This window comes from Artemia franciscana, chromosome 20, assembly GCF_032884065.1.
Source record: "Artemia franciscana chromosome 20, ASM3288406v1, whole genome shotgun sequence".
NCBI classification, from domain to species: Eukaryota; Metazoa; Arthropoda; class Branchiopoda; order Anostraca; family Artemiidae; genus Artemia; species Artemia franciscana.
The window spans coordinates 31,273,234-31,300,423 of NC_088882.1; the positions used below are offsets into that span (position 1 = coordinate 31,273,234).

Consider the following 27,190-nt stretch of genomic DNA (forward strand, 5'->3'; position numbering starts at 1 on the left):
TTGCCCTCCGATCACTTTTGAGTCTTAAAAAGAGGATTCGAACTTTCAATTTCCAGGCAAATGAGCCCCTTCTGAAGTATATACGACCACCCCTTACACAAAAACTTTATATGCCTCCAGGGTATAACTTACAACACTTGCAACCGCACTATGGAGAGTTGTGTCGACCCCAAATTTGACGACCACTCCTTCCATAAGAGTTTTATATGTCCCCGGGCAATAATTTATAACACTTGCCACCGTGCTCGGGGGGGGGGTGCTGACCCCGAGTTTTTGTAATCTGATCTTAGGAGTATTTAAACAAAACGACTTTCTCAAAATTTTGACCGGATGCATTTGCGAATAGAGGATGTGAAAGGGGGGAGTCTAGTCACCCTCTAACCACTCTTGACTCTTAAAAAGGGAACTGCAGCTTTGACTTTCCAATCAAATGAACCGTGTTTTAAGTTTATATAATCACACCTTCCAGGAAAACTTTAGATGTTTCTGGGGTCATAATTTACAACACTTGCCTCCTGTCTTTATGGATTTGTCTCAACCCTTAATTTCTGTTAACTGATCTCTGAACTGTTCTGAACAAAATGGCTGTCTCAAAATTTTGATCTGATGCATTTTGGGAAAAGAAAGCATGGAGGGCTAGTTGCCCTTTGATCCTTTCTGACTCTTAAAAAGGGCATTAGAGCTTTTTATTTAAAATGAAACCCTTCCAAAGGTTATTCAACCTTCCGTGTGAAGCCCATTGAAATCTTATGGCTTTCACTATAGGAAACTCTATAACTTTGAATCTGATAAAGAAGCTCTAACTTTAGCAATGGGAAAACTGCATAAGTGGCAGCCTTTGCCCGTTGGCTCTTGAAGGTTTCTTATCCCCTGATTTATAGTTATCTGACTTTCGGACCAATTTGAAAACAATGGCTATCTAAAATTTTTGATTGGATGCATTTGCTTATAAAAGGGCGGAAGGGGAGGAGATTGGTTACCCTTCAATACGCTTAAACTCCTAAAACGGAACTCAACTTTGAATTTCCAATTAGACGAGCTTCCTGCACATTTAACACAACCACCTCTTCCATAAAAAACCATAAACATTGATATTAAATAACTAGGTGAATTTATAACCCTTGCTCCAGAGGATGGAGGGTTGGCAACCACGGAGGCATTGATGTTTCGCCTTTACACTATTTTGAACAAAATAGCTATCTCAAATTTTGACCGGGTCCATCTGAGTGAAAGAGGTTTAACAGAGGAGGTCTGATTACCCTCCGATCAATTTTAACTGTTAAAAGGGAAAGACAACGTTCAATTTGCATTCAAAGGAGCTTATTTCAAAGTTTATACATCATTGTTTCCATGAAAAACTATATATGCCCCAGGTCGTAACTTACAACCCTTGCTCCGGGACTGTGGTCGGCCACTTAGACTCTGGAGGTATTGTTGGCAAAGCTTTAGTTTTTCCGCAAGCTGTCTAAACTGGAAACTATGCTGCGAAGGAGCATAGTTTCCAAACTATAGCACTTAGTAATGCTAATTCTAGAAACACATCGATTTCTGGTTTTGAAGCCAAGGTAAAACTTGGGGTTGTACAAATTATATTTTGAATACTAATTCCAGTTATCACTGGTAACTTCTATATAGTATGAAGTCGAAAGTTAAGTAAAAAAAAAATCACGCATCCATTAATGTTACGACAAAATATAAACGAACAAAAATATTTTGCTTTTCAAGTATACATGAAACCCTAAACGAACAGTAATTAAACAAAAAATCATAGCAAACAACCATACCAAAGGTACTAATATAAATAAGTAAATAAATCTTAAAACAAGTGAAATTATATTGAATATGCAAGTCAAGCATGAAACAAAAAAAATATCAATAGATATTTGGGTAAATACAAGAGTTTGGGCTTTGCCTCATTTTACAAAAAAATACAAGAGTTGGGGTTTTGCCTCATTTTCTCACTGTAAAAGTCAAAAACCTGCGTAACTGCCACTTTACTGAAAACTACATGTGTCTTTAATAGTCCTGGAAAGTACAAATCAAATCCAACAGAATATTTAATACATAATGCTATTAATTGTTGAAAGATCATCAGTTCAATATTTAATTTTTATCGTAACTCTATTTTCATTTTCAATGCATAAATAACTGGAATAGTAAATATTTGTAATACAATTTGTTTGCAGTAAAACACCTATGACGCAGGAGGCTTTAGGCTTTTACAGTTTGGGAAGGGGCAGTATCCAAATTCTTGTTTACAGTAAAGCTATATTAAACAGTTCGTGGTAACGAACTGTAGTAAGTAGCGACCCGGCTCAATAGCAGCCCAAACTCTAAAAAACGGAATTTTGATACCTATAGTTACATCAAAAGAATCACATATTAATGCTGATTTTAAATATATAAGTTGCATCAAGATTAGTCTTTCCCATTAAAAGTTATAAGCCTGATGAAATTTGCCTTATTTTACAAAAAGAGAGAAACACCCCGTAAAAGTCATACAATCTTGAAAAAAATCACACTATCAGATTCAGCGTATCAGCAAACCCACCTGTAAAATTTTCAAGTTTCTATCTACACAAATGTGGAATTTTATATTTTTGGCCTAAAGATAGATCACGGATGCGTGCTTATTTGAAAATTTGTTGTTTTTTCCCCAGGGATGATTGTATTGACCCAGTCGTCCTACAATTTCGCGAGAGGGCTCATTCTAACGGAAATCAAAAGTTCTAGTGCGCTTTTTAAGTGACCAGAAAATGGAGGACACCTATCCCCCCCCCCTCGACGCTAATTTTCACAAAGTCACCGAATGAAAATTCTGAGATAACCATTTTGTTCAGCATAGTCGAAAAACCCTATAATTTTGTCTTTCGTCACGACTTAATCCCTCACCATCCCCGGGGGAGGGGCTGCAATTTAAAACTTTGACCGTTGTTTAAATATGGATGGATGTATCATGAGGGAAGATAATTTCCATGAAGGGAGCTCTGGATTTGCAAGCATTTAAAAAAAAGAAAAATAAATTTGAATTTTTTTTTTAAAACATTGAGAAAATAAATAATTTTTTCACCTGAAATAATGAGTAGCATTAAAACTTAAAACGAACATAAAATATTACGTATATAAGGGGGTTATTCTCCTCCACAATACCTTGATCTTTACGCTAAAGTATTTTTAGTAATTTCAACTACGGCCTTTGTGATTCAGGAGTCATTCTTAAAGATTTGGGATAAAATACAAGCTTTAGTGTAAAGAGCGAGGTATTGACGAAAGGCATACAACCTCATATACGTAATAAAAACACACAAATATGGAAGTTCGCTACGTAAGTTAATTCATAAGTTATGTATGTTTATTACTAACAAAAAGGCTCGTACAAAAAATAAAAAAATCTAGTTGCATTTTTTAAGTAGCCAAAAACTGGAGGGCAGCTAGGCCTCCTCCTCCACCCCTTTTTATCAAAATCATCTGATTAAACTATGAGAAAGCCATTTAGCAAAAAAAAAAAAAATGCAAATTCCGTTTTAATTATTCATATGCGGTGAGCCAAAATCAAAACATGCATTAGTTCAAAAACGTTCAAAAATTAAATTGAATTTTTTTTTTAACTGAAAGTAAGGAGTCACATTAAAACTGAAAACGAACAGAAATCCGTATATGAAAGGGGCTTTTCCTCCTCAACGTCCCTCTCTTTACGATAAAGTTTTTTTTATTGTTTTAAAAAGCAGAGTTGTGACAGAGTCAAACTTTAGCGCAAAGAGTTAGAGGTTGCGGAGGGGACAACCTCTTTCATATACGGAGTAATTTCTGTTCGTTTTAAGTTTTAATGTCGCTCCTTACTTGCAGTTAAAAAATTTTTTATTTATTTAATTTATCTTTAAAAGTTGAAAAGTAGGAAAGAACTAGTAAAATTAGACTGAATATTTGATATATAATGATATTAATTGCTGAAAGTTCATCAGTTCAAAATTAAATTTTACTGTAATTTTTATGTTTATTTTCAATGTTATAATAACTACAAAAGAAAATATTTGTAATATAATTCGTTTTCAGTAAAACGCAAATGACATAGTAGGCCTTTGACTTTTACCGTGAGAAAGGAGGCAAAACCCAAACCCTTTTTTGTATCGGTTTTGTTCTTTCAAGCCTGATTTGCACATTCAATTGAAACTTCAATTGTTTTCAGATATATTTATTCAATTATATTAGTACCTATTGTATGTTTATTTTCTGTGATTAATTAAATAAAAACTTTCCGAAAAAGAAATTTTCTAAAGAAAAGTAAAGGTCAAATTAAACTTAAGATTAGAAGAAATAGAAACGTACAATAACTCAAATTCAAAACGACCGGAAATTACTATTAAAGAATAAATGATACCGAAAACGAACAGAAATTAAATAAACAACCATAGAAAAAAAACATACAACAGGTACTAAAATAAATGAATAAATAAACCTTAAAACGAGCAAAGCTTAAGTTAAATATGCAAATCAAGCTTAAAACGAACAAAAATATTTTGCTATTGAAGGATAAATGAAACCAAATTTGAACAGAAATTAACTAAACAATCTTAGCAAACAAACATACAGTAGGTACTAATATAAATGAGTAAATAAATCTTAAAACGAGTGAAACTTAAATAGAATATGCAAATCAGGATTGAAAAGAACAACAATCTCTACAATGGGTTTGTCTTCTTCTATCAATGTAAAAGTCTAAAACCTAATACTTCATGGCGCTTTACGTAAAAAACATGTGTCTTGAACAGTCTAGGATTCGACAAATTACATCAAACTCAATTTATGATATATAATGCTATTAATTATTGAAACATCAGTTCAAGATCTTATTTCGCAGTAATTTTATTTTGATTTTTAATGGTGTGATAACTGGAAAATAAAATATTTGTAATATAATTTGTTTTCAGTGAAGGACCAATGATGTAGCAGGTTTCTGACTTTTACAGTTAGGGAAGGGGGCAGTATCCAAACTCTTCTTTGTAGTGAAGCTATATTTGCCTTGAACAATCTTGGAAAGAAACAATAAAATTAAACTGAATATTTGATATATAATGACATTAACTACTGATAGCTTGTCTGTTAAGAATTTATCTTTACTTTAATTTTTATGTTTATTTTCAATGTTGTAATAAGTACAAACGACAATATTTCCATTATAATTTGTTTTCAGTAAAGTGTCAATGATGCAGTAGGTTTTAGACTTTTACAGTGAGAGAGGGAGGCAAAACCCAAACTCTTGTTTGTAGAGATTTTTGTTCCTTTCAAGCTTGATTTGCATATTCAATTAATTTAATTTTCGCTCGTTTTAAGATTTATTTACTCATTTGTATTACTACTATTACTTGTTTACTTGTACTACTATTAGTACCTGTTGTCTGTTTGTTTTTGTTTGTTTTTTTTTCAAATTTGGTTTCAATTACATTTCAATAGAAAAATGTTTTTGTTTGTTTTAAGCTTGATTCGCACATTCAACTTCAATGGGCAGGTCCATTTGAAACTTTTTATTATTTATAGTGGTGGTTATCTTTTTTTTATAAAATATTCTTTTGTCAGTTATTTTTATTTTTTTGGAAAATTCACTCATATCAACATATGCTTTGGAATTTATTACCTTCCAATTTTAATTCTCATTAGATTTTAAAATTTTATTTGTAGCTTTATTCCCTAAATCCTGCTTTGACTTTGCCTTTTATTGAACAATTCATAATTCAGATTTTAGTTTTAATAAAAATAGCCTCCATTGCCCTATTTGAAAGCTGTTAAAATCATTTTTGCTTATTTTGGAGTGGTTTGGCTTTGGTTTTATGTAACTACTATGGGTTTGTCTAGATACTCCTCTTGCTCTGTCTATATCAGTTGCGAAACTTGTCCTTAATTTTTTTTGCTATTTTTTTTGCAAGCTGTTTGAGTCAATTATTTTTTAGATTGGCTTGGACTTGGTTTTGTATGATGACTATGGGCCTGTCTATATACTTCATTTACCGTGTATACGTTCAGTGGCAAAATTCCCCATTAATTGTGGCGTTTGGTGAGCAGTTAATTCACATAAGCCAAATTAGCTTTCCTGCTATAACCATTTGCAATATAAACCAGGTTTCAAGTAGAAAGCTTGATTTTTTTATGGAGGCTAATAAAAGGTAAGTACAAATATTATTAGTATTAATTTAACAATATTATACTTTAGATTGAAGCGCAAGTTTTTGATCAGCCCAAACCGGAACTGATGTTGCACAGCATATTTGTGTATAAAATTTGGAGGAAAGTGGTCGAACACAGAAAAAAAGAAAATATAAAAATGAATGTATTAATGAAAGAAAATAAAGATTTTTTTGTGGGTTTAATATTTAAGATCTCGAAACTTGAAACCACAAGTCAACTTAAAGTCCAAACACACAAAATTTTATATTGGGGCAGGAAGATATGGAAAAAACTAAGAGACAAGAAGAAAAAGCTGACCTATACTCTTAGCGAAATTTAAGCCATCGTTGTAACAAAATAGTCGGTCACTTAAAAGTACTGGTGAAAAATATCAAATTTTTAGATCTAGTTGAAATTTTCATCACTTTTTGCCAACCGAGGCTAAATTTAATAGACAACATAGGAAAAAATGCGGCTACTCACCGTTGTTTCCAAAAGTACATGCAAAAGCTTTTCCGAACAACTTAAAACTTCAAATAATATGTTCAAGGGGACGGTCGGAAGAGAAACAGAAATAATTTGAAACTGTGGCACGTTATAAAAGTGAGCCGTCAGATATACTAGCTTATTGAGTTTTTTTTTAAATATGAGCTGTTTTGAAAAGCCTTTTCAGCTAAAAAAAAAAATGCGTTTTTTTGGGAATTCAAAATTTGATACTGTGTAGTGTTTGAAGAGTTGTGTGGAGAAAATCAAACAAAGACATGTACAGAAGTTCTTACCTGGGGCATTGAAACCGTTTTTTCAAAGAGCGGATGTTAAAGAAATTCAACGCTATGTATATGCATTGGCCAGCCTGGTAGGGAAGAAGGGGGAAAGAATTCAGCTTTTTAGAGTAATAATTCGAAAGTTAGGTCTAAAACGTACACTTAAGTTGGGTTATTCTATAAATACGACATAAAATCACAAGTTTAATCGATTAAAAATCACGCTGTTTCTCCGGAGATTAAAAAAGCTGAGATTGAGAAATTCTAAAGACTTCCAAAAAACTGTGATATTAAAAATCGCGTATACCAATCTGAAAAATTAAAGCTTAGAATGTGGAAAAAGCTATAAACAAAGCATATAGCCTCGTTCTTTAGCTTTGAAGAAATGTAATATCAAAATTACGACCGCCAGTCTGTAGAAAAAGGCTTGAAGGGGGCCATACGCGGTCATATTGAGAAAATTTCTCCAACTTGCACATTTGAATCATGCTAAGAATTATCCCTGATTAAAAAATTGGAAATAGTGACTTATTTTAAAAGATATTGCGATTCTTTTCAAAAAGTCTATGGGCGATAAATTTGTTTATTTTTATATATTTCTTAAGACACTTGGTGAAGATATTTGCATGCTATAGGTACGTGTGTAATATATAGAGGAAATCGGGCGTCTCTCAAGAATATTACAAATCTAGGATAGAATTTCATAGGTGTTGCTTGCTTAATCGAGGGAAAGGCATATGTTAAATTATGGCAAGCCTGACCAAACATTTCCTTTAAATAGTTTTATCTAAACCAACGAAATAAAAGTAGCGACAAGAGTCTAGTTTGTGTTAGAATTCAGAAAAATGAAGTTCCTATCATTGTTTTAACTGGATATTTCATTAGGGCATTAAAAAATAAAATAAAAATCAATAGTACGGTATGCCCCTATGTCCATATGCGGTGTTACAGTATTCATGTCATACCCCTATGTGATGTTGCAATATTCGTGGTATCTATTGTCTAGAAAAACGCCATTCTCTTCTTATTTTTTTTTTCTAATTTGTTGACCATCTCACTGACTGATTGACTATTTAATCACTTGTTTAATAACGATTAGTTGATCCCATCATTAAAAAAATTTAGCCCTTTTTAATTAGAATTAGTAATTTAATAGTCACATTTGATTAGATTTGCTAATATTTATTATTGATGCTTTTTTATTTTGTCTTATTTTCTATTTTTTAAATTACCTTTTAGGATTAATGGACCAATTATTGACAAAAGAATTTGGTCGAAGATTTTTACAACAGTTTTGAATATGGACGTAGCAATAAAACAAAAGGATTACTCTTTGACACTGCACAACATTTTGCTTTTGAACAACATGACTGTAGAAGACATAATTGAGAAAGCACAAACTGTAAGTATTGTGATAATTCACCTATGTGCCCACTTTCTATCTACTATTAAAAGTTTTTCTTATGGGTTTTACAAGAAGACTTAAATACTCCAGGCTTTTCTGTGGTATTTCATTTCAGGCTATACCGTTCTGTTTTCGATTGATAGCTTAACAAAGAATGAAGAAAATAAAAAATGGATAATTCACAAGAAAATAAATAAATATAAAATAGATAAAATAGATAATTAAAATAATTAATTCACTCTGTCCCAAAAATTTGAAAAAATATCCTTTTTATAAGCAGGATACAAATAACATGTTTTGGTTTAGTTAATCTTCCCTCTCCACATTCTATAAAATTGTCCACTTGAGATGCTGTATTTTCAGTCTTTACATTGATGTATGGATGCGTGGATGCATGTAATACTTTTGTTTAGTTCAATATCCCTTTCAACATTCCACGATATGTTCAACTACACGCCCTCGGCCCTTCCTAGAGTAATTTAAGCGATGAAAAGTATAGTGTATAATGTAAGGAATGAAAAGTAATATAATGTAATGAAAAAGTAATGAGAAGTAATGAAAGAAATGAAAGAAAGAAAACAAATGGCTTTTTGACAAACACGATGTTCCCAGTGGCTTTTGATATAGTTTAACATCTGCAACACTGTTTTCTTAAATTTTTATCTTAGTACACAAAGCTGATCCTAAGATATTGTAGAAATACCCTTCGGATAACCTGACGCACACAGTGCCTTTCGATTTACTTCAACATCCCACTTGAAACTCTCTAACAGTTTCAGTTTAATAGCCTTAGCCTGTCTTGAAATATTACAGTTAAGGCCTTTTGATGACCTGCATACAGCTATGGTCTTTTTATTTAGCTATAAACTCTCTTAATAAACTCATAAAGTTTCAACTTTATGCACGTAACTGTTCCTAAGATAATGAAGAGGCTCTCCTTTGGCAAACAGAACACATCTAGTGTAATTTGATTTAGTTCAAGATCTTCTTCAGTATTTACCAAAATTTTCGGTAATTTTGTTTATTACTTATTATTTTTCGATTCAATCACGTACATTCTTTATAATAGATTTAGTTTAACTTTTTTATAAAACTGGTAAACTATTGAAAATACACAAGCTTTGCATCTGTCATATCATTTGCTATGCAACAACGTAACCTCATGTTGGCCCCCTTCTGCGCTCATTGACAGTTTCCATCCGGTCTTTTAAGCCCCTCCTTTGATATTATTGATACTCTGTTTTGACAGTCTTAGTACGTATAATGGAATTTGATTTAACTTCTAAAAACTTCTACTGGTGCTTATTATTCAAAACTTCTAGGTCAATCGAAGAGAAAAACTTGAGAAGTTCCCTTATCCCCTTCCTTGAAAATAAATTTTTAAGTCCTGTATTTACTCCTGCGATTCCTTTTTCAACTCAAATTTCAAATTCCTTCTCAAAATCTTATAAATTGGAAGTTTAGTTATTTTATTTTGATTTATTTGGTGAATTCACCCTGCATTTATTTCAATTCCTACGAGGGCTCAAAGTGTCGAACGTTTAGAAAAAAAGCAGACGAAAAAATGTAACACCTCTGTCCTCTTCTTTCAACAATCTCCTCTACCCCTTCTTTCAAAGTCAAAATATTATGTTCACTTGGCCTTTTCCGCCCCTCCCCCTGTGACAAATTAATAATTTTCGTTCGTTCTATGTTTTTAAAATCGCCTTTTCCTTTCACTTGAAAACTGTTCTTCTTGTGAAAAATTTATGTTTCTTTAGGTTGTCCCAAGCTGCAATGAATTTTTGCTCCATTGTCAATGGAAAAGCTCAGTATTGCCATGCGAAAAGCTATTCAATGAATATTTTACCAAATATGGACTTTGCTGTGTATTCAATTCGGCTTTCTACGAGGAAAATTCAAACGGGTATATTAGTCTTTATATTTAAATGTATATTAATATTTAATATTTAATATTTAATATTTAATATTTAATATTTAATATTTAATATTTAATATTTAATTTAATATTTAATATATAATATTTAATATATAATTTAATATTTATATTTATATAATTTTAATATTTAATATATAATTTAATATTTAATATTTAATATTTAATTGCTTCTGTATATTAATATTTATTAGTCTTTATGACATCCAGTGCTTTATTCTTTTTTGCGATTTCATGGTCTATTTTTTTTTTAATAGTTTTATTAGATTTCACGACCCTGAAGAAGAGGAAAAAAAGAAATAAAAGTCATCATATTACCAAATTTTACAATAATAAAGGACAAAAATTTGCTGACGGTTTTTCTTGATAGAAAAAAAAGCTTTAGAGATTCACGGAAGCAGTAAATATTTTACGAAACACCTTATTTAACTGTCTGAATTTGCAGTTTGGTAGAAACTAAGGTACCTCTCATTGTTGACAACTAATATTCAGTAGGTAACAAGATTAAAATTGAGTATCAAGGTTTCAGGGGCATACAGGCCTAAAAGCGCAAATAATCTAGATTTCAAGTAGTTTTCTTTCATAACCTATTTTTTCATTCCAAAATATCACGAACCCAGAATAGTATCATTGTAAGTTAACGAAATAATCTAACAGTGAAACTTTGTGGAATGTGGCTGTTTTGTCAATGGCTAGAGGATGTCACAATATATTGCCCACGGTGCAACGCTTCTGTTGGTGCTACAATAGATCGCTGGAGGGTTAGACTCCTCTGTTGCTATCTAGGTACGACAAACTACACCTTTAATGGTAATTAAATTTCCAAAAATCAAAGTTTTCCTGAGGGGAGTAAAGAGCGAAGTTGGAACTTGAAGCAAAATCATTCTTTCAGTCTATCTAATACATATCGTTAAATTATGACCTTTCTTCGCTTAGCTTTTGGCAAAAACAAGCAATGTCACAACCCGGTCAAACAGTTCGTGGTAATAAACTGTAGTAGGGAGCGACCCGGCTCAGTAGTAATCGAAACTCTAACAAACAGAATTTTGATACCAATAGCTACATCAAAAGAATCACATTTTAATGTTGATTTTAAATATATAAGTTTCATTAAGTTTAGTTTTACCCATCAAAAGTTACGAGCCTGAATATTTGCCTTATTTTAGAAAACAAGGGGAAACACCCCCTAAAAGTCAAAGAATCTTGACGAAAATCACACCATCAGATTCAGCGTATCAGAGAACACTATTGTTGGAGTTTCGAGCTCCTATTATCAAAAATATTGAATTTTGTATTTTTTGCTAGAAGGCAGATCACGGATGCGTGTTTATTTGTTTTTCGTTTGTTTTTTTTCCCAGGGATGATCGTATCGATCCAGTGGTCCTAGAATGTTGCGAGAGGACTCATTCTAACGGAAATTGAAAGTTCTAGTTCCCTTTTTAAGTGATCAAAAAATTGGAGGGCATCTAGGCCCCTTCCAATGCACAATTTTTCCCATAGTCACCGGATCAACATTTTGAAATAGCCATTCTGTTCAGCTTACTCCAAAACCTAATAACTATGTCTTTGAGGACGACTTAATCCCCCACAATCATTAGGGGAGGGGCTGCAAGCTACAAACTTTGACCATTGTTTACATACAGTAATGGTCACTATGAAGTGTACTGACGTTTTCAGTGGGACTTTTTCGTGTTCAGGTGGGTGGAGGTTACGTGCGAGGATCTTTCCGTGGAGGAATTAGTCATGAGGGAAGAGAATTTCCATGAAGGAGGCGCAGGATTCTCTAGCATTAATTAAAAGGAAACAATGAGAAAATAAATAAAAAGATACAATACCCTGCTCTTTACGTTAAAGTATTTTTAGTAATTGCAACTATTTATTCTACGGCCTTTGTGATTCGGTCTTTGTGATTTCCATAAAGGGAACACAGGATTTTCTAGTATTATTTAAAAATATGAGAAACTAAAATGTTATTTTTTCTCTTGGAAGTAATGAATAGCATTAATACTGAAAACGAACATAAAATGTTACGTTAAGATTTAGGATAAAATTCAAGCTTGAGTGTGAAGAGCGAGGAATGGACAAGGGGGCAAACTCCTTCAAATACGTAATAAAAAAACAGAAATATAGAAGTTCGTTACGTAAGTTAATTCGTAAGGTAAATATGTTTATAACTAACCAAAACGTTAGTACAAAAAAAATCTAGTTGCATTTTTAAGTGACCAAAAATTTGAGGGCAACTAGGCCCCCTCCCCCACCCATTTTAATTATCAAAATTATCTGATGAAAACTATGAGAAAGCCATTTAGCAAAAAAAAATTAATACGCAAATTTCATTTTTGACTATTCATGTGTGCTGAAGCAAAATCAAAACATGTATTATTATTTAAGAATTAACGACGCTTCTTGATTACAATGGTCCCTGCGTTGGCCCTGCAGTGCATTCCTGCAGCGCGATTCGATCTCTGGGTCCCGTATTACCAAGCTAAGGTCAAATCCACTGCGCCACCACAGGACTCAAAACATCTATTAATTCAAAAACATTCAAAAATTAAATTAAACAACTGCAAGTAAGGAGCGACATTAAAACTTAAAACGAACAGAAATTACTCCGTATGAAAGGGGTTGTCCCTCCGTAACGCCTCGCTCTTTACACTAAAGTTTTTTTTATTGGTTTAAAAACAAAGTGCAGTTAAGACAAACTTTAGCGTAAAGAGCGAGGCGTTGCAGAGGGACAACCCCTTTCATACGGAGCAATTCTATTCGTTTTAAGTGTTAATGTCACTCCTTACTTGCAGTTAAAAAAACTTTTTTTTATTTAATTCGCTTAAAGAGCAAACCACAGCCCATAGTAAGTAAAAGCTGAAAAACCCTTTTAAAAAAACCGCCCAATGACAAAAAACCGAATGTCACTGAATCAGGATTGTTTACTGTTGTTTCGATTGATCTTAAAAGTAAAAGTTTTTTGCAAAATCAAAATTTTGCTCATTTCAAAAAGGAGCCTGAAGCCCTTAGAAAATGGCGCTGTATCGAAATAAAAAGCACATAAATGGTCAAAACCCTTAAATGAGATAATTAAAGTCCTTCACCTTGAACAACAAAGAAAATTACTTTTTACACGGATAGCGCTGATGTGTCTTCTTTTTTCTTTTTTTTTCTAGAAGGATTAAGGGGTGACCAGATCACAATACAGATATGTTTAATGGCTCATTTGAACATAAATTAAATTTGCTAGTGCCCGTTTTCAGTGACTAAAAAGATTGGAGGGTAGCTAGCCCCCCTACCCCAAAGTTTTCCAATAAAATTGTGAAATAGCCATTTGATTCAACGTTGTACAAAGGTCGTACAGCTATTTTGGTGATGGTATCAAACAATTCGTGGTAACGAACTGCAAGTAAGGAGCTATACGGCTCAATAGTAACCAAAATCCCAAAAATGGAATTTTGATATTAATAGTTGTATAATTGACTTATTATGTTGATTCCAAATATATAAGATTCAGTAAGTTTAGTGTTACGCATCAAAAGCTACGAATTTGAAAAAATTGCCTGTTTTTGTTTTATTATGTTTTATTTATTTGTTTATATGTCAAAATAAAGCACATTTACTCCAACAATAGGGTTTTCGACTTCCCAGACTTTAACATCTTTCGTTGTAACTTTGTGTCCTTCCCTCAAAACGTTTGAAAGAAACTGTAGGAAATATCCCCCTTTCAAACCCGCTGGTTGTTTATTATTAGTAGATTTATGCCAGTTGTTTATTAGTTGTTTATCCCACAAAATTTGATGACTACTAGCTAAAACAGCCTATTTAAACATTCATTATTATGTTCAAATCTAAGATTAACAATGGTTTTCTTTTTCTTTAATGGCCTAGGAATTTCAAGCCTTTTTTGACAAATAGAATAATTATAGTCAGCTAATGCTAAGTGTAACCCTACGCCGTTGGTCGCTGTAATAGTAAATCTAGACCCATTTCCGCAGTATTTTTCTGTGGTCTTTTTATTTTTAAAATAAATCTCAAAATTTCTTTTTTATCCCCATGTTTGAGAGAAGTTTCCATCTTGGATGGGAACTATCCTACTAAAAATATAAACTACTTTTGATCCTCCATTCCGTATGCAGAGAACACAATGTGTGCAGTAAGTTGAGCCCTGAAGCTTTTAATTTCTTTTTTTTTAATTCTTTCAAGCAATTTCCCTATTTCGTTTCTTAACCTTCTATACTTTCCCCCAGATCACTGCCGATACACGATTAATTAAACTTGTGGGATTTTAAGTATCCTTTAAACGCATATATTTAAAAAATAGATTTAGTTCAGTCGCTCCTCCTCCAATTTCGCATCTAAATATCGTATCACACTAGAAGAAGGCTCTTCAAAATCTTATTGAAATTCAGGGGGAATAATTACTTGCCTTTCTTCAATATTACCGCTTATGAAAAATTGTCATTGAAACCATATTGAAATTCAAGGGGGAGGTGAAATAGCAAATGGACTCTCTTCAATATTAACATTTGTAGTGGGAATACCATTAAAATCACTTGGGGAGGTTTGGTGTCCTCCAACATTATCACTTAAACAGTATGGTAAACCTTGAACTACAATGATAAATAAGTGTTTAGTTTTAGGGGAGTACGGATCACGTATAGCTGGGTTGGTGCTTGTAGGGGTAGTTATAACAATAGATGAATCACCTAAAGCTGGGTCAACGTTGGTAAATTTCACACCAAAGCTTTGGAAAATTTCGTTCATTAACGTCGAAAAAATGTCTTCAAAATCACTTGTGGAGGTTTTGCCTCCTCCAAAATGGTCACTAGAAGAGTTCGGTAAACCTTGATTTTGATCGGTAAATAAGTGGGTGGTTGTAAGAGCATGGGAAGTGCCTGTAGTTGAGTCAGTGTTCGTAGGGATGTTTGTAACAGTAGATGAATTGCCTAGAACTGGAATATTAGTTGTAGGAGTAGTTTCCAGAGGGGTAGTACGACAAATCACCTAGAGCTGAGTTGGGGGTTGTAGGGGTACTTGTAACAGTATATTAATTGCATAAAGCTGGTCTGGCAGCTATAGGCATAGATGTAAGAAGGTAGTACGACGAATTGCCTTCAGCTATATTGACGGTTGCACGGTAGGTGTAACAGTATATAAAACGCCTAAAGCTGGGTCAGCATATGTAGACTTTACACTCATTCAATGAATAGAATTCTGTATCTTGAGGCAAAGTACTTATAGCTAGGTCCATTTTAAATGGACTAGTTGGAACAACAGATGAATCAAAGTTATTACGGCTCGATGTAGCAATGCATAACATATTTTGGGCAGTTTCGGAAAAATTTCCTAAGGCTGCGTCAGTAGAAGAATCATACCATCCTGTTTTTCTGTAAGAGGTTTGATCCTCGAAGTCTGTTTTGTCAAGAATATTATACTCGTTCAGTAAAGACTCTAAAAGTTCAGTTTTCCTAGTGTCTCCTCCAAAACTTTCTGAAAAAGATAAATCCTACTGTTAGCCAACCATTGATTATGCTAAAAAGTTTTCTAACCAGGAAGTTTCTCTTTCGAGGAATTCTTGTTTCCATGAACTGGTTATTTGAAAGGGACCTGGTGAATTTGTTCGTAATTTTATTTTTTACAATAAAATCCTTTCCAGGAGATTGTGTTGGGATCTGGCTAAAGTTCACAGAAACAAGAGAGAAGGTAAATATCTTTCAGATGGGTTAAAAAGTCGGAAATCACATGTGTTTGCATGGGATCTAACTTCACAAAACAAGGGGTAGTATTATGTTTGTAATCCATATACACAAGGAAATGGCACATGGGATATACAAACAAGAAAACATATCCTTTTAATCTTAAAAACAAAGCCTAGGTAGACTACACTATATAGGAAGTAAAACCCTGAAATCCCATCGGAAACGAGATTGCAATTGCTGGATAAGGAATGCGGTCAAAAAAATACATTACGTTTGCTGAATAGGGAAATGTGCTTTGAACTACTATAAGGGATGCTACTTTTATTCAATTTGGCGTCACTTATTTTTTAGTTGTAATTTGACGGCCGTTTTAAGTTTGAATTAATATAAGTTTTTATTTTTGCTGATCTTAAGTTTAATTTAACATTTACTTTTCTTTGAAAACTTTTTTTTCCTAAAGTTTTTTTCTAATTAATCACTTTAAAAGATTGTGAAGATTCTTCTCAAAACACTAAAAGATACTTTGAAGAAAAAGAAGTTTTTAGTGTCGTTTTTACTTCCATTTGAAAAAATTTTTTAGTTGGGGATGGGCAAAATATTTTCAAGAATTAAAGTGGGGACAGTTTTACCAACGCTTCAGAAGAAAAAGTACCGTAAAACGCCCTAAAATTGTACCACTGATCAAAAAATTGTACCATAGTTTTTTTTTTTCGTGTTGTGTCGTGGGTGAGACGAAAATTTTTTTTTCCCCTGCAGAGACCATTTTGGTGTAATCCTCCAAATAGCTGCTCACATATTTGTACTTACGTTACAGATAACTCTGCTGCTTCATGCTATACTTTGACCGCAAGAGGCCAACAAAAAGCACTTAAATAAATGTGTGAAGAAAAACTTAAAACTCTAGAAGAGAAAACAAATAAGACCTACAATTCCCTCCGCTCGCTGCGTCCTGACACCCAGTCAAACTTTATTTTACCATATTGTACTACATTTTGTAAAATGTACCAGAAAAATTGTGATTGTACCAGAATGTACCTTTAGAGGTGAAATGTACCAAAATGGTACAATTGTACCACTATTGGCAACCCTGGGTGGAGACAAACTGTTTGCTTTTTTTCCAGTGAAGAAACCTAAAAAATACTTTCCAGTTTATGCCACCAAAAAGTTTTTTTTTCAAAATCTATGTTGTTGTTTCTAACCTTAAAATTTACATAACTTAATAGTTACTCACCTGATAGCGATAGACTTGCCATTTTTTAACACCTGATTCACAAACAATCATTGTGTTTCCTTTTTAGGTCTTTCAAAGCTGAAAATGCATCTCGACCCGGAATAGACAATGGTTTATCATTAATATTGGATTCAAATTTAGACGACTATTTTGGTGCTACTGAAGATTGTAATGGATTTAAAGTAACAGATATACCTCTTCTTACCACGGAAAAAATTGAATTTGCATGAGATTTCCTTAAAATGCCCCAATCGCATCTCTTTATAATTGCTATTACCAAGTTTCTCTTTTTACCTTTCATCTTTCAATACTTTCCACTTTATCCTTCCACATGTGTTTTGTTCCTTGTTTATTTTTATCAGGATAATTGAACATAAAATGTAGTTCAACATAATAACTACTGCGTAACAAAGGTTAATTTACTTTGTTGTCTGCTAATATCGGCCTAAAAACTTTTGAAGTTTTCTATTAAACATTATAATTTTAAATTTAAGTTTTTTTTTTTTTTAATTCGTACCTTTTGGCCCGCAAACTCCTTTTAAACTCCTTTGCAAATACTTGAGCTTGCTGCTTACATTTACTCACGAAATTGGATTGATTCTAACCAAGTCTGAAAAGGAGAGAAACAAGAAAAGGAATATAATAGAACAAAAATTAAATTACGTCAAATATTTATATTAATTATTTACTATATTACAAATTTACTGAATCTATATATATAAAAAGTAGGTGTTGGGGTGGCGCTTCGCGCCACCCCAACGCCTAGTTGGTGGAGGCGCTTTGCCCCCCCCCCCTCCAATCCCCCCCGCGCGTGTGTAAGTCGTTACGCGCCATTGTAGTTGTGTCCCTGTGTCCCACATGTGAATATACATAGATACATATATATACTTTTAACAACGTAAAACTTAGTTAAGCGAATATACAACGTTCTTCGATGTTCCATTGTCTGTGCATATAAATAGATTGGCAGGTTTACTGACTCTTGGACATGCAACATATAATTGTCTATAATTGTCCATGGGAAAAACAATCCGTATTCAGATCTATACCTCATTATTCTAATGATGTGTCCCTGTGTCCCGGTCGTCATTTATATTCCCTGTGTCCCGGTCGTCATTTGTGTCCCGGTGTCCCGGTCTGTAATGTTATCTTATAGTGACGTCATATACAAACCCTTATATACTTATAATGACGCCATATACAAACCCACAAACAAACAAACTTGCATACATACAACTTATTTTTATATATACAGATACAGTTTCTTTTGCAGTTTTTCTTTTTTTTAGTTTTGCAGCTTTTTTAGTCTTTTTAGCATTTTTCTTTTTAGTTTTTTGCCTTTTTTATTTTATTCCTTTTTTTAAAGTTTTTTTCTTTTTAGGTTTTTTCATTTTTTAGCTTTTTTCGCGCCATATAAGTTACGCGCCATTGTAGTTGTGTCCCCCGGTCATCATTTATATATCCCCCCTGTGCCCCCCGGCGTCCCCGTTGTAGTCGTGTCCCTGTGTCCAAGTCGTCATTTATATTCCCTGTGTCCCGGTCGTTAATTGTGTCCCGGTTTCCCAGTCTTTAATTTCTCTTTGAGTGTCCTGGTTGTCATTTATATTCCCGGTATCCCGGTTGTCATTTGTGTCTCGGTGTCCCGGTCTTTAATTTCATCAGTCGACAAACATGAAGTCAGTCGACAAACAACTTCATGACGGAATAATGCTCAATCCTTATAATGACGTCAGTCGACAAACATGACGTCAGTCGACACACAAACATGACTTCAGTAGACAGACACACAGACGAACAACTTATTTTTATATATATAGATAGACTAGCAGTTGGGGTGGCGCTTCGCGCCACCCCAACACCTAGTTGGTGGGGGGGGGCTTCATGCCCCCCCCAACCCCCCCCCCCCCGCACGAGCATAAGTCTTTACGTGCCATATTAGTTACGCGCCATTGTAGTTGTGTCCCTGTGTCCCACCTGTGAATATATATATATATATATATATATATATATATATATATATATATATATATATATATATATATATATATATATATATATATATATATATACATATATATATGTTTTTAACTACGTAAAGCTTGCGAATATACAACATTCATCGCTGTCCCATTGTCTGTGCATATAAATAGATTGTCAGGTTTACCGAATCTTGAACATGCAACATATAATTGTCCATGGGAAAAATAATCCGTATTCAGATCTATACCTCATGATTCTAATGATTGCCCTTGAGCTTTGTTGATGGTGATTGTTAATCGAACATTCCCTGTGTAGCCGTCATCATTTATATATCCCCCTGTGCTCCCCGGCGTCCCCGTTGTAGTTGTGTCCCTGTGTCCCGGTCATCATTTATGCTCCTTGTGTCCCGGTAATCATTTGTGTCCCGGTGTCCCAGTCTGTAATTTCTCTTTGAGTTTCCCGGTCGCCATTTATATTCCCTGTGTCCCGGTCGTCATTTGTGTCCCGGTGTCCCAGTCTGTATATACATTCGTTTTTGAATTGGTATATGATGAAATAAATTTTTGTGTTTTTCCCCTTTTTTTCTTTTTAGTTTTTTTCGGTTTTTACCTTTTTTTTAGTTTTTTTTTCGTTTTTTTTTCTTTTTCTTTTTAGTTTTTTTTGTGCAGCAGCTTCCTTTTTGAAAGCTTTTTTTTAGCAGCTTTTTTTTGAGCAGCTTCCTCGGCTATTGCCATTGTAGGTTCGCGCCACCCCAACACCTAGTTGGTGATGGTGCTTCGCCCCCCCCCCCAAGCCCCCCCCGCACGTAAGTCATTACGCGCCATATTAGTTACGCGCCATTGTAATTGTGTCCCTGTGTCCCACCTGTGAATATAGATAGATATATATACATATTTTTAACTACGTAAAACTAGCGAATATACAACATTCTTCGCTGTCCCATTGTCTTGCATATAAATAGATTGTCAGGTTTACCGACTCATGAACATGCAACATATAATTGTCCATGGGAAAAACAATCCGTATTCAGATCTATACCTCATGATTCTAATGATTGCCCTTGAGCTTTGTTGATGGTGATTGCTAATCGAACATTCCCTGTGTCGCCCACGTCATTTATATATCCCCCTGTGCCCCCCGGCATCCCCTTTGTAGTTGTGTCCCTGTGTCCAGGTCGTCATTTATATTCCCTGTGTCCCGGTCGTCATTTGTGTCCCGGTGTCCCAGTCCGTAATTTCTCTTTGAGTGTCCCGGTCGTCATTTATATTCCCTGTGTCCCGGTCGTCATTTGTGTCCCGGTGTCCCAATCTGTATATACATTCGTTTTTGAATTGGTCTTTTTTTTTTTAGTTTTTAGGTTTTTACCTTTGTTTTTAGCTTTTTTAGTTATACCTCATGATTCTAATGATTGCCCTTGAGCTTTGCTGATGGTGATTGCTAATCGAACATTCCCTGTGTCCCCGTCGTCATTTATATATCCCCCTGTGCCCCGGCGTCCCCGTTATAGTTGTGTCCCTGTGTCCCGGTTGTCATTTATATTCCCTGTGTCCCGGTCGTCATTTGTGTCCCGGTGTCCCGGTCTGTATATACATTCGTTTTAGAATTGGTATATGATGAAATAAATTTTTTTGTTTTTCCCCTTTTTTTCTTTTTAGTTTTTTTTTATTTTTACCTTTTTTTAGTTTTTTTAGTTTTTTATCTTTTTTCTTTTTAGTTTTTTTTTTGTGCAGCAGCTTCCTTTTTGGAAGCTTTTTTTGAGCAGCTTCCTGTCTGTTGCCATTGTAGGTTTTTCAGTCATTTTACAATTAAAAATTTTTCCGTCCACGATCTTCTTACAATTAAAAATTTCTCTTTGAACGATTTTCTTAAATACCTTTAATGACGTCATCGTCATAACAATGACGACAACTAACTTCATGACGACATGACATGATGACATGATGTCACTCGACAGACACACAGACAAACAACTTATTTTTATATTTTCCCTGTGTCCCGGTCGTGATTTGTGTCCCGGTGTCCCGGTCTGTATATATATTCGTTTTTGAATTGGTCTTTTTTTTTAGTTTTTAGTTTTTTACCTTTTTTTAGTTTTTTAGTTATAGCCTACCTGATGACTCTAATGATTGCCCTTGAGCTTTGTTGATGGTGATTGCTAATCGAACATTCCTGTGTCCCTGTCGTCATTTATATATCCCCCTATGCCCCCCGGCGTCCCCGTTGTAGTTGTGTCCCTGTTTCCCGGTCGTCATTTATATTCCCTGTGTCCCGGTCGTCATTTGTGTCCCGGTATCCCGGTCTGTATATACATTCGTTTTTGAATTGGTATATGATGAAACAAATTTTTATGTTTTTCCCCTTTTTTTCTTTTTAGTTTTTCATTTTACTTTTTTTGTGCAGCAGCTTCCTTTTTGGAAGCTTTTTTTGAGCAGCTTTTTTCTTGAGCAGCTTCCTTGGCTGTTGCCATTGTAGGTTCTTCAGTCATTTTACAATTAAACATTTTTCCGTCCACGATCTTCTTACAATTAAAAATTTGTCTTTGGACGATTTTCTTAAATACCTTTAATGACGTCATCGTCATAACAATGACGACAACTATCTTCATGACGACATGACGTGATGTCATGACGTCACTCAACATACACACAGACAAACAACTTATTTTTATATATATAGATAAGTTATTTGTGTGTTGTGTGTTGACTGTCATTATAAGGATTGAGCATTATGCTGTCATGAAATTGTTTGTCGACTGCGAAATTAAAGACTGGGACACCGGGACACAAATGACGACCGGAACACAAGGAATATAAATGACGACCGGGAAGCTCAAAAAGAAATTACAGACTGGGACAACGGGACACAAATAACGACCGTGACACAGGGAATATAAATGACGACCGGGACACAGGGACTCAACTACAACGGGGACGTTGGGGGCACAGGGGTGATATATAAACGACGACCGGGATACAGGGAATGTTCGATTAGCAATCACAATCAACAAAGCTCAAGGGCAATCATTAGAATAACGAGGTATAGATCTGAATACGGATTGTTTTTCCCATGGACAACCAGGACACAAATAACGACCGGGACACAGGGAATATAAATGACGACCGGGACACTCAAAGAGAAATTACAGACCGGGACACCGGGACACAAATGACGACCGGGACACAGGGAATATAAATGACGACCGGGACACAGGGACACAACTACAACGGGGACGCCGGGGGGAACAGGAGGGATATATAAATGAAGACCGGGACACAGGGAATGTTCGATTAGAAATCACCATCAACAAAGCTCAAGGGCAATCATTAGAATAATGAGGTATAGATCTGAATACTGATTGTTTTTCCCATGGACAATTATATCTTGCATGTTCAAGAGTCGGTAAACCTGACAATATATTTATATGCACAGACAATGGCACAGCGAAGAATGTTTTATATTCGCAAGTTTTACGTTTTTAAAAACACACACATATATATATATATATATATATATATATATATATATATATATATATATATATATATATATATATATATATATATATACATATATATATATATATATATATATATATATATATATATATATATATATATATATATATATATATTCACAGGTGGGATACAGGGACACAACCACAATGGCGCGTAACTAATATGGCGCGTAACGACTTACGCGAGCGGGAGGCTTGGGAGGGGCGTGAAGCGCCCCCACCAACTAGGTGTTGGGATGGGGCAAAGTGCCACACTAACAGCTAGTCTTTAATAGAATAATTAAGTGAAGAATATTTATTTTTTATGAAAATTTGTAGAAATGGTTTAGAATTGAGTTTTTCGTTTTCTCGCTGCTTGACTTTTAGATTTGAAACAAATCAACCGAAAAAAAAACTTGTAGTTCACTATTGGACAACAAAGCTGGCCAATTGCTATCCAAAAAGCCCAACAGCTTTGTCAGACTGTCTTGATCCTTGCGTAAAACGAAAAATAAGTTCTAACTACTCAGTGGCTCACATTCTACTTATTAGTGAAAAGAGTAAAATGAGCAATTAGTTTTAGAATAAAATTAAAAAGTGACATTAAGACTTTTAACGAAAACGAGTTATCACATATTTTAGGAGAACGGCCACCGCCTTATAACCTCACTCCCCACCCTTCTTAACAATAAAGTTGACCCAGCGCTTAACTGTCGGCATTTTGGGTACGAAAAACATAATTTGGTATCTGAAATGTGTAAGGAGCTACCAGTTTGTAACTATGGGCTCTTTATCTACCAACTGCCTTTCAAAATACTTAAAAAAGAGGTTTTATTGGAAAAAATAATTCCAGAGTTCCAATTCCAGACTTCCAGAGTTCTTGAATACGCTGAAGAAAATGGCTATCGCAAAATTTTGATTGGATGTGTTTGGGGAAATGTTGAGCGTGGGGGGAGATTGCTTGACCTCCAATAACTTTTAACTATTAAAAAGGGCCCTAGTACTTTTAATTTCCTATTGAATGAGCCCTTTGAGGGCTCACTCCTATTGAATGAGGCTTTCGAATGATGTAGAAACAAAAGTTTCTACAACAACTCCTTCAATACTACAGAGTACCCTGGTCTAAAAAAATAAATAAGAATAAATAATAATAATAAATAAGATAAATTGGAGAAAATTGTTGAAGAAAAAAGAAACAGTGATTGGTTATGACTATAATGTAGTGATGCCTAGGAACAGAAAGTTTTTCTTATGGGTTTTATATTTTACGTTTGGAAAAAAAAACCTTAAACGGAGGCCTTTAAAACATAATTTAAAAACATAATTTGGTATCTGAAATGTGTAAGGAGCTACCAGTTTGTGACTGTGGGCTCTTTACCCACCAACTACCTTTCAAAACACTTAAAAACAAGTCTTATTGGAAAAAATAAATTTTTTTTTATCACGCTGTGCCTTTGTATGAGCTTTCTGAACAAAAATTGTTCAGAAAGTAATGTTTATACTTACACCTGCTATTATTATTACTAACAACTCACTGTAGCACCTAGCCACCTGAGGCCAATGCAGCCTCGTAAGCTCCTCCTCCATCCTATTCTATTCAAAGCCTTCCTTTTTATACTTTCCCAGGAGGTTCCCATTGCCCTTAAATATTTCTTAATGATATCCTCTCATCCCAATCGCAGACGATCTGCTTTCCGTTTAACAGAAGACGGTTGGCCAAAAAAGACAATCTTCGGCAATCTTTCATCCTTCATCCGCAGAACGCGCCCTAGCCACATCAGACCTTATCTCATCATAACCCTAGAAACCGGGAACCTTTTCGTTTAGCCTGCTGTTAAAAACATGGTCTGTTAGTCGGATACCCAACAATCCGTAGGCAATTTTTCTTGAAAACATCTAGCAAACATTCATCCGCTTTTTTTAAGTCAATGCTTCAGAATTATATTTGACAACTGTCATCACTGTAGCTTCCAATATTGTAATCCTGGTTTGCAGAATTATCTTCCTATTCTTCCAAACTTTTTTTAATTGTGAAAAAAAACTTGAGCCATAGCTATTCTACTTTTAACATCTTCACTGCACCTACTGTCATTATTAATAATTAAACGAAAAAAACAAGTGTTTTTAAATGAAAGTAAGGAGCGACATTAAATCTTAAAACGAACAAAAATTACTCCGTATATGAAAGGAGCTTTTCCTCCTCAACGCGCCGCTCTTTACGCTAAATTTTGACTCTTTCTCTTAACTCTACATTTTAAAACAGTAAAACACTTTAGCGTAAAGAGCAGGGTGTTGAGGAGGAAAAGCCCCTTTCATATACGGAGTAATTTTTGTTCGTTTTAAGTTTTAATGTCGCTCCTTACTTTCATTTAAAAAAACTTGTTTTTTTCGTTTAATTTCTGGACGTTTTTTAATTAATGTATTTTTTTTATCTTGGCTCTCTGCGCATAAATAATTAAAACGAAATTTGCATATTAATTTTTTTTGGGCTAAATGGGTTTTTCATAGTTTTAATTGGAAGATTTTGAAAAAAAGGAGCGAGAGAGGAGGCCTAGTTGCCCTCCAATTTTTTGATTACTTATAAAGGCAACTATAACTTTTAATTTTTTACGAACGTTTTCATAAGTAAAACATATACGTGACTTACGAATTAACTTACGTAGCGAACTTCTATATTCGTATGCTCTTATTGCGTATATGAAGGGGCTCACCCCTCGTCGATACCTCGCTCTTTACCCTAAAGCTTAAATTTTGTCCCAGTTCCTTAAGAATGACCCCTGAATCACGAAGGCCGTAGAACAAATAGTTGAAATTACTAAAAATACTTTAGCGTAAAGAGCGAGGTATTACGAAGAGGTAAACCACTCATATACATAATAATTTCTTTTCGTTTTAAGTTTTAATGCTGCTCCTCACTGGCAGTAGAAAAAACTTTTCATATTTATTTTTTCATTGTTTTTTTTAATAATGCTAGAAAATCCTGCCCCCCCCCTCCATTGAAAGTCTCTTCCCCAATAAAACATTCCTCCATTGAAAGATCCCCCCACGTAACCCCCTCCCCTTCAACTCTCCCCAAAAACCAAAAAAATCCCCCTGAAAACGTCTGTACACTTCCCAGTAACCATTACTATATGGAAACACAGGCCAAAGTTTGTAACTTGCAGCCCCTCCCACGGTGACTGCGGGGGAGTAAGTCGTCCCCAAAGACATAGTTATTAGGTTATTCGACTATGGTGAATTAAATGGCTATCTCAGAATTTTGATTTGGTGACTTTAGGGAAAAAATGAGCGTGGGAGGGGGCCTAGGTGCCCTCCAATTTTTTTGGTCACTTAAAAAGGGCACTAGAACTTTTAATTTCCGTTAGAATGAGCCCTTTTGCCACATTCTAGGACCACTGAGTCAATACGATCACCCCTGAAAAAAAAAAAAAAAAAAAAAAAAAAAAAAAAAAAAAAAAAAAAAAAAAAAAAAAAACAGGCATCCGTGATTTGTCTTCTGGCAAAAAATGCTAAATTCCACATTTTTGTAGATAGGGGCTTGAAACTTCTACAGTAAGGTTTTCTGATACGCTGAATCTGATGGTGTCATTTTCTTTAAGATCGTATGACTTTTATGGGGTATTTCCCCCTATTTTCTAAAATTAGGCAAATCTTCTCAAGCTCGTAACTTTTGACAGGTAAGGCTAATCTTGCTAAACCTATATATTGAAAATCAGCATTAAAATGCGATTCTTTTGATGTAACTATTGGCATAAAAATTCCATTTTTTAGAGTTTTGGTTACTATTGAGCCGGGTCGCTCCTTACTACAGTTCGTTACCACGAACTGTTTGATACTAGCGAGTTAAGTGAAGCTGTCCACATAATCAATCGTTTTGTTACCCAATATCAACTTTTAATATTCCTTTTCATCACCTTTTCATCTCTCATAATATTAATTTTCCAACCTATTTTAGTGTCCTGAATTCGCAGAACCTCTAAAAGTTCATTCATTTTGCTCACACGTTCATCTAGGATGCTTTAATCATCAGCATAGTCTATCTCCAGGAAAGTTTGTCAAGCTCATTTGATTCTTTATTCTGGCATTGCCTTTCCTGTGCTCATTAAGACAAATTACATCAAAATGGCACATATAAAGGGGGATGGAAACAACCTCTCTTTAACTAAAGATTTAATTGAAATCAGCACAAATTACATCGTGGCCCATGTAAAGGGGGATGGAAAACAACCTCTCTTTAACTAAAGATTTAATTGAAACCAGCACAAATTACATCAAAATGGCCCATGTAAAGGGGGGTAGAAAACAGCCTCTCTTTAACTAAAGATTTAATTGAAACCAGCACAAATTACATCAAAATGACACATATAAAGGGGGATGGAAAACAACCTCTCTTTAACTAAAGATTTAATTGAAACCAGCACAAATTACATCAAAATGGCCCATATAAAGGGGGATAGAAAACAACCTCTCTTTAACTAAAGATTTAATTGAAGCCAGCTGCTAACCTCATTTTCTACATTAATCTCAGCAGTGTT

General features: G+C 34.4%; 1 protein-coding gene across 3 annotated transcripts in view; it reads left to right on the top strand.

The window, feature by feature from the left end:
• Positions 1-27,190, top strand: part of LOC136040117 (pickpocket protein 28-like) — a 137,792-nt gene that overhangs the window by 47,409 nt on the left and 63,193 nt on the right. For all 3 annotated transcript variants that reach the window (XM_065724215.1, XM_065724214.1, XM_065724213.1), the window contains 4 exons: positions 5,946-6,158; positions 8,163-8,325; positions 10,089-10,234; positions 17,250-17,364. In XM_065724215.1, the coding sequence (XP_065580287.1) occupies positions 5,968-6,158; positions 8,163-8,325; positions 10,089-10,234; positions 17,250-17,364 (615 nt within the window). In that variant the 5' untranslated portion in view covers positions 5,946-5,967. The remainder of the gene's footprint in view (positions 1-5,945; positions 6,159-8,162; positions 8,326-10,088; positions 10,235-17,249; positions 17,365-27,190) is intronic.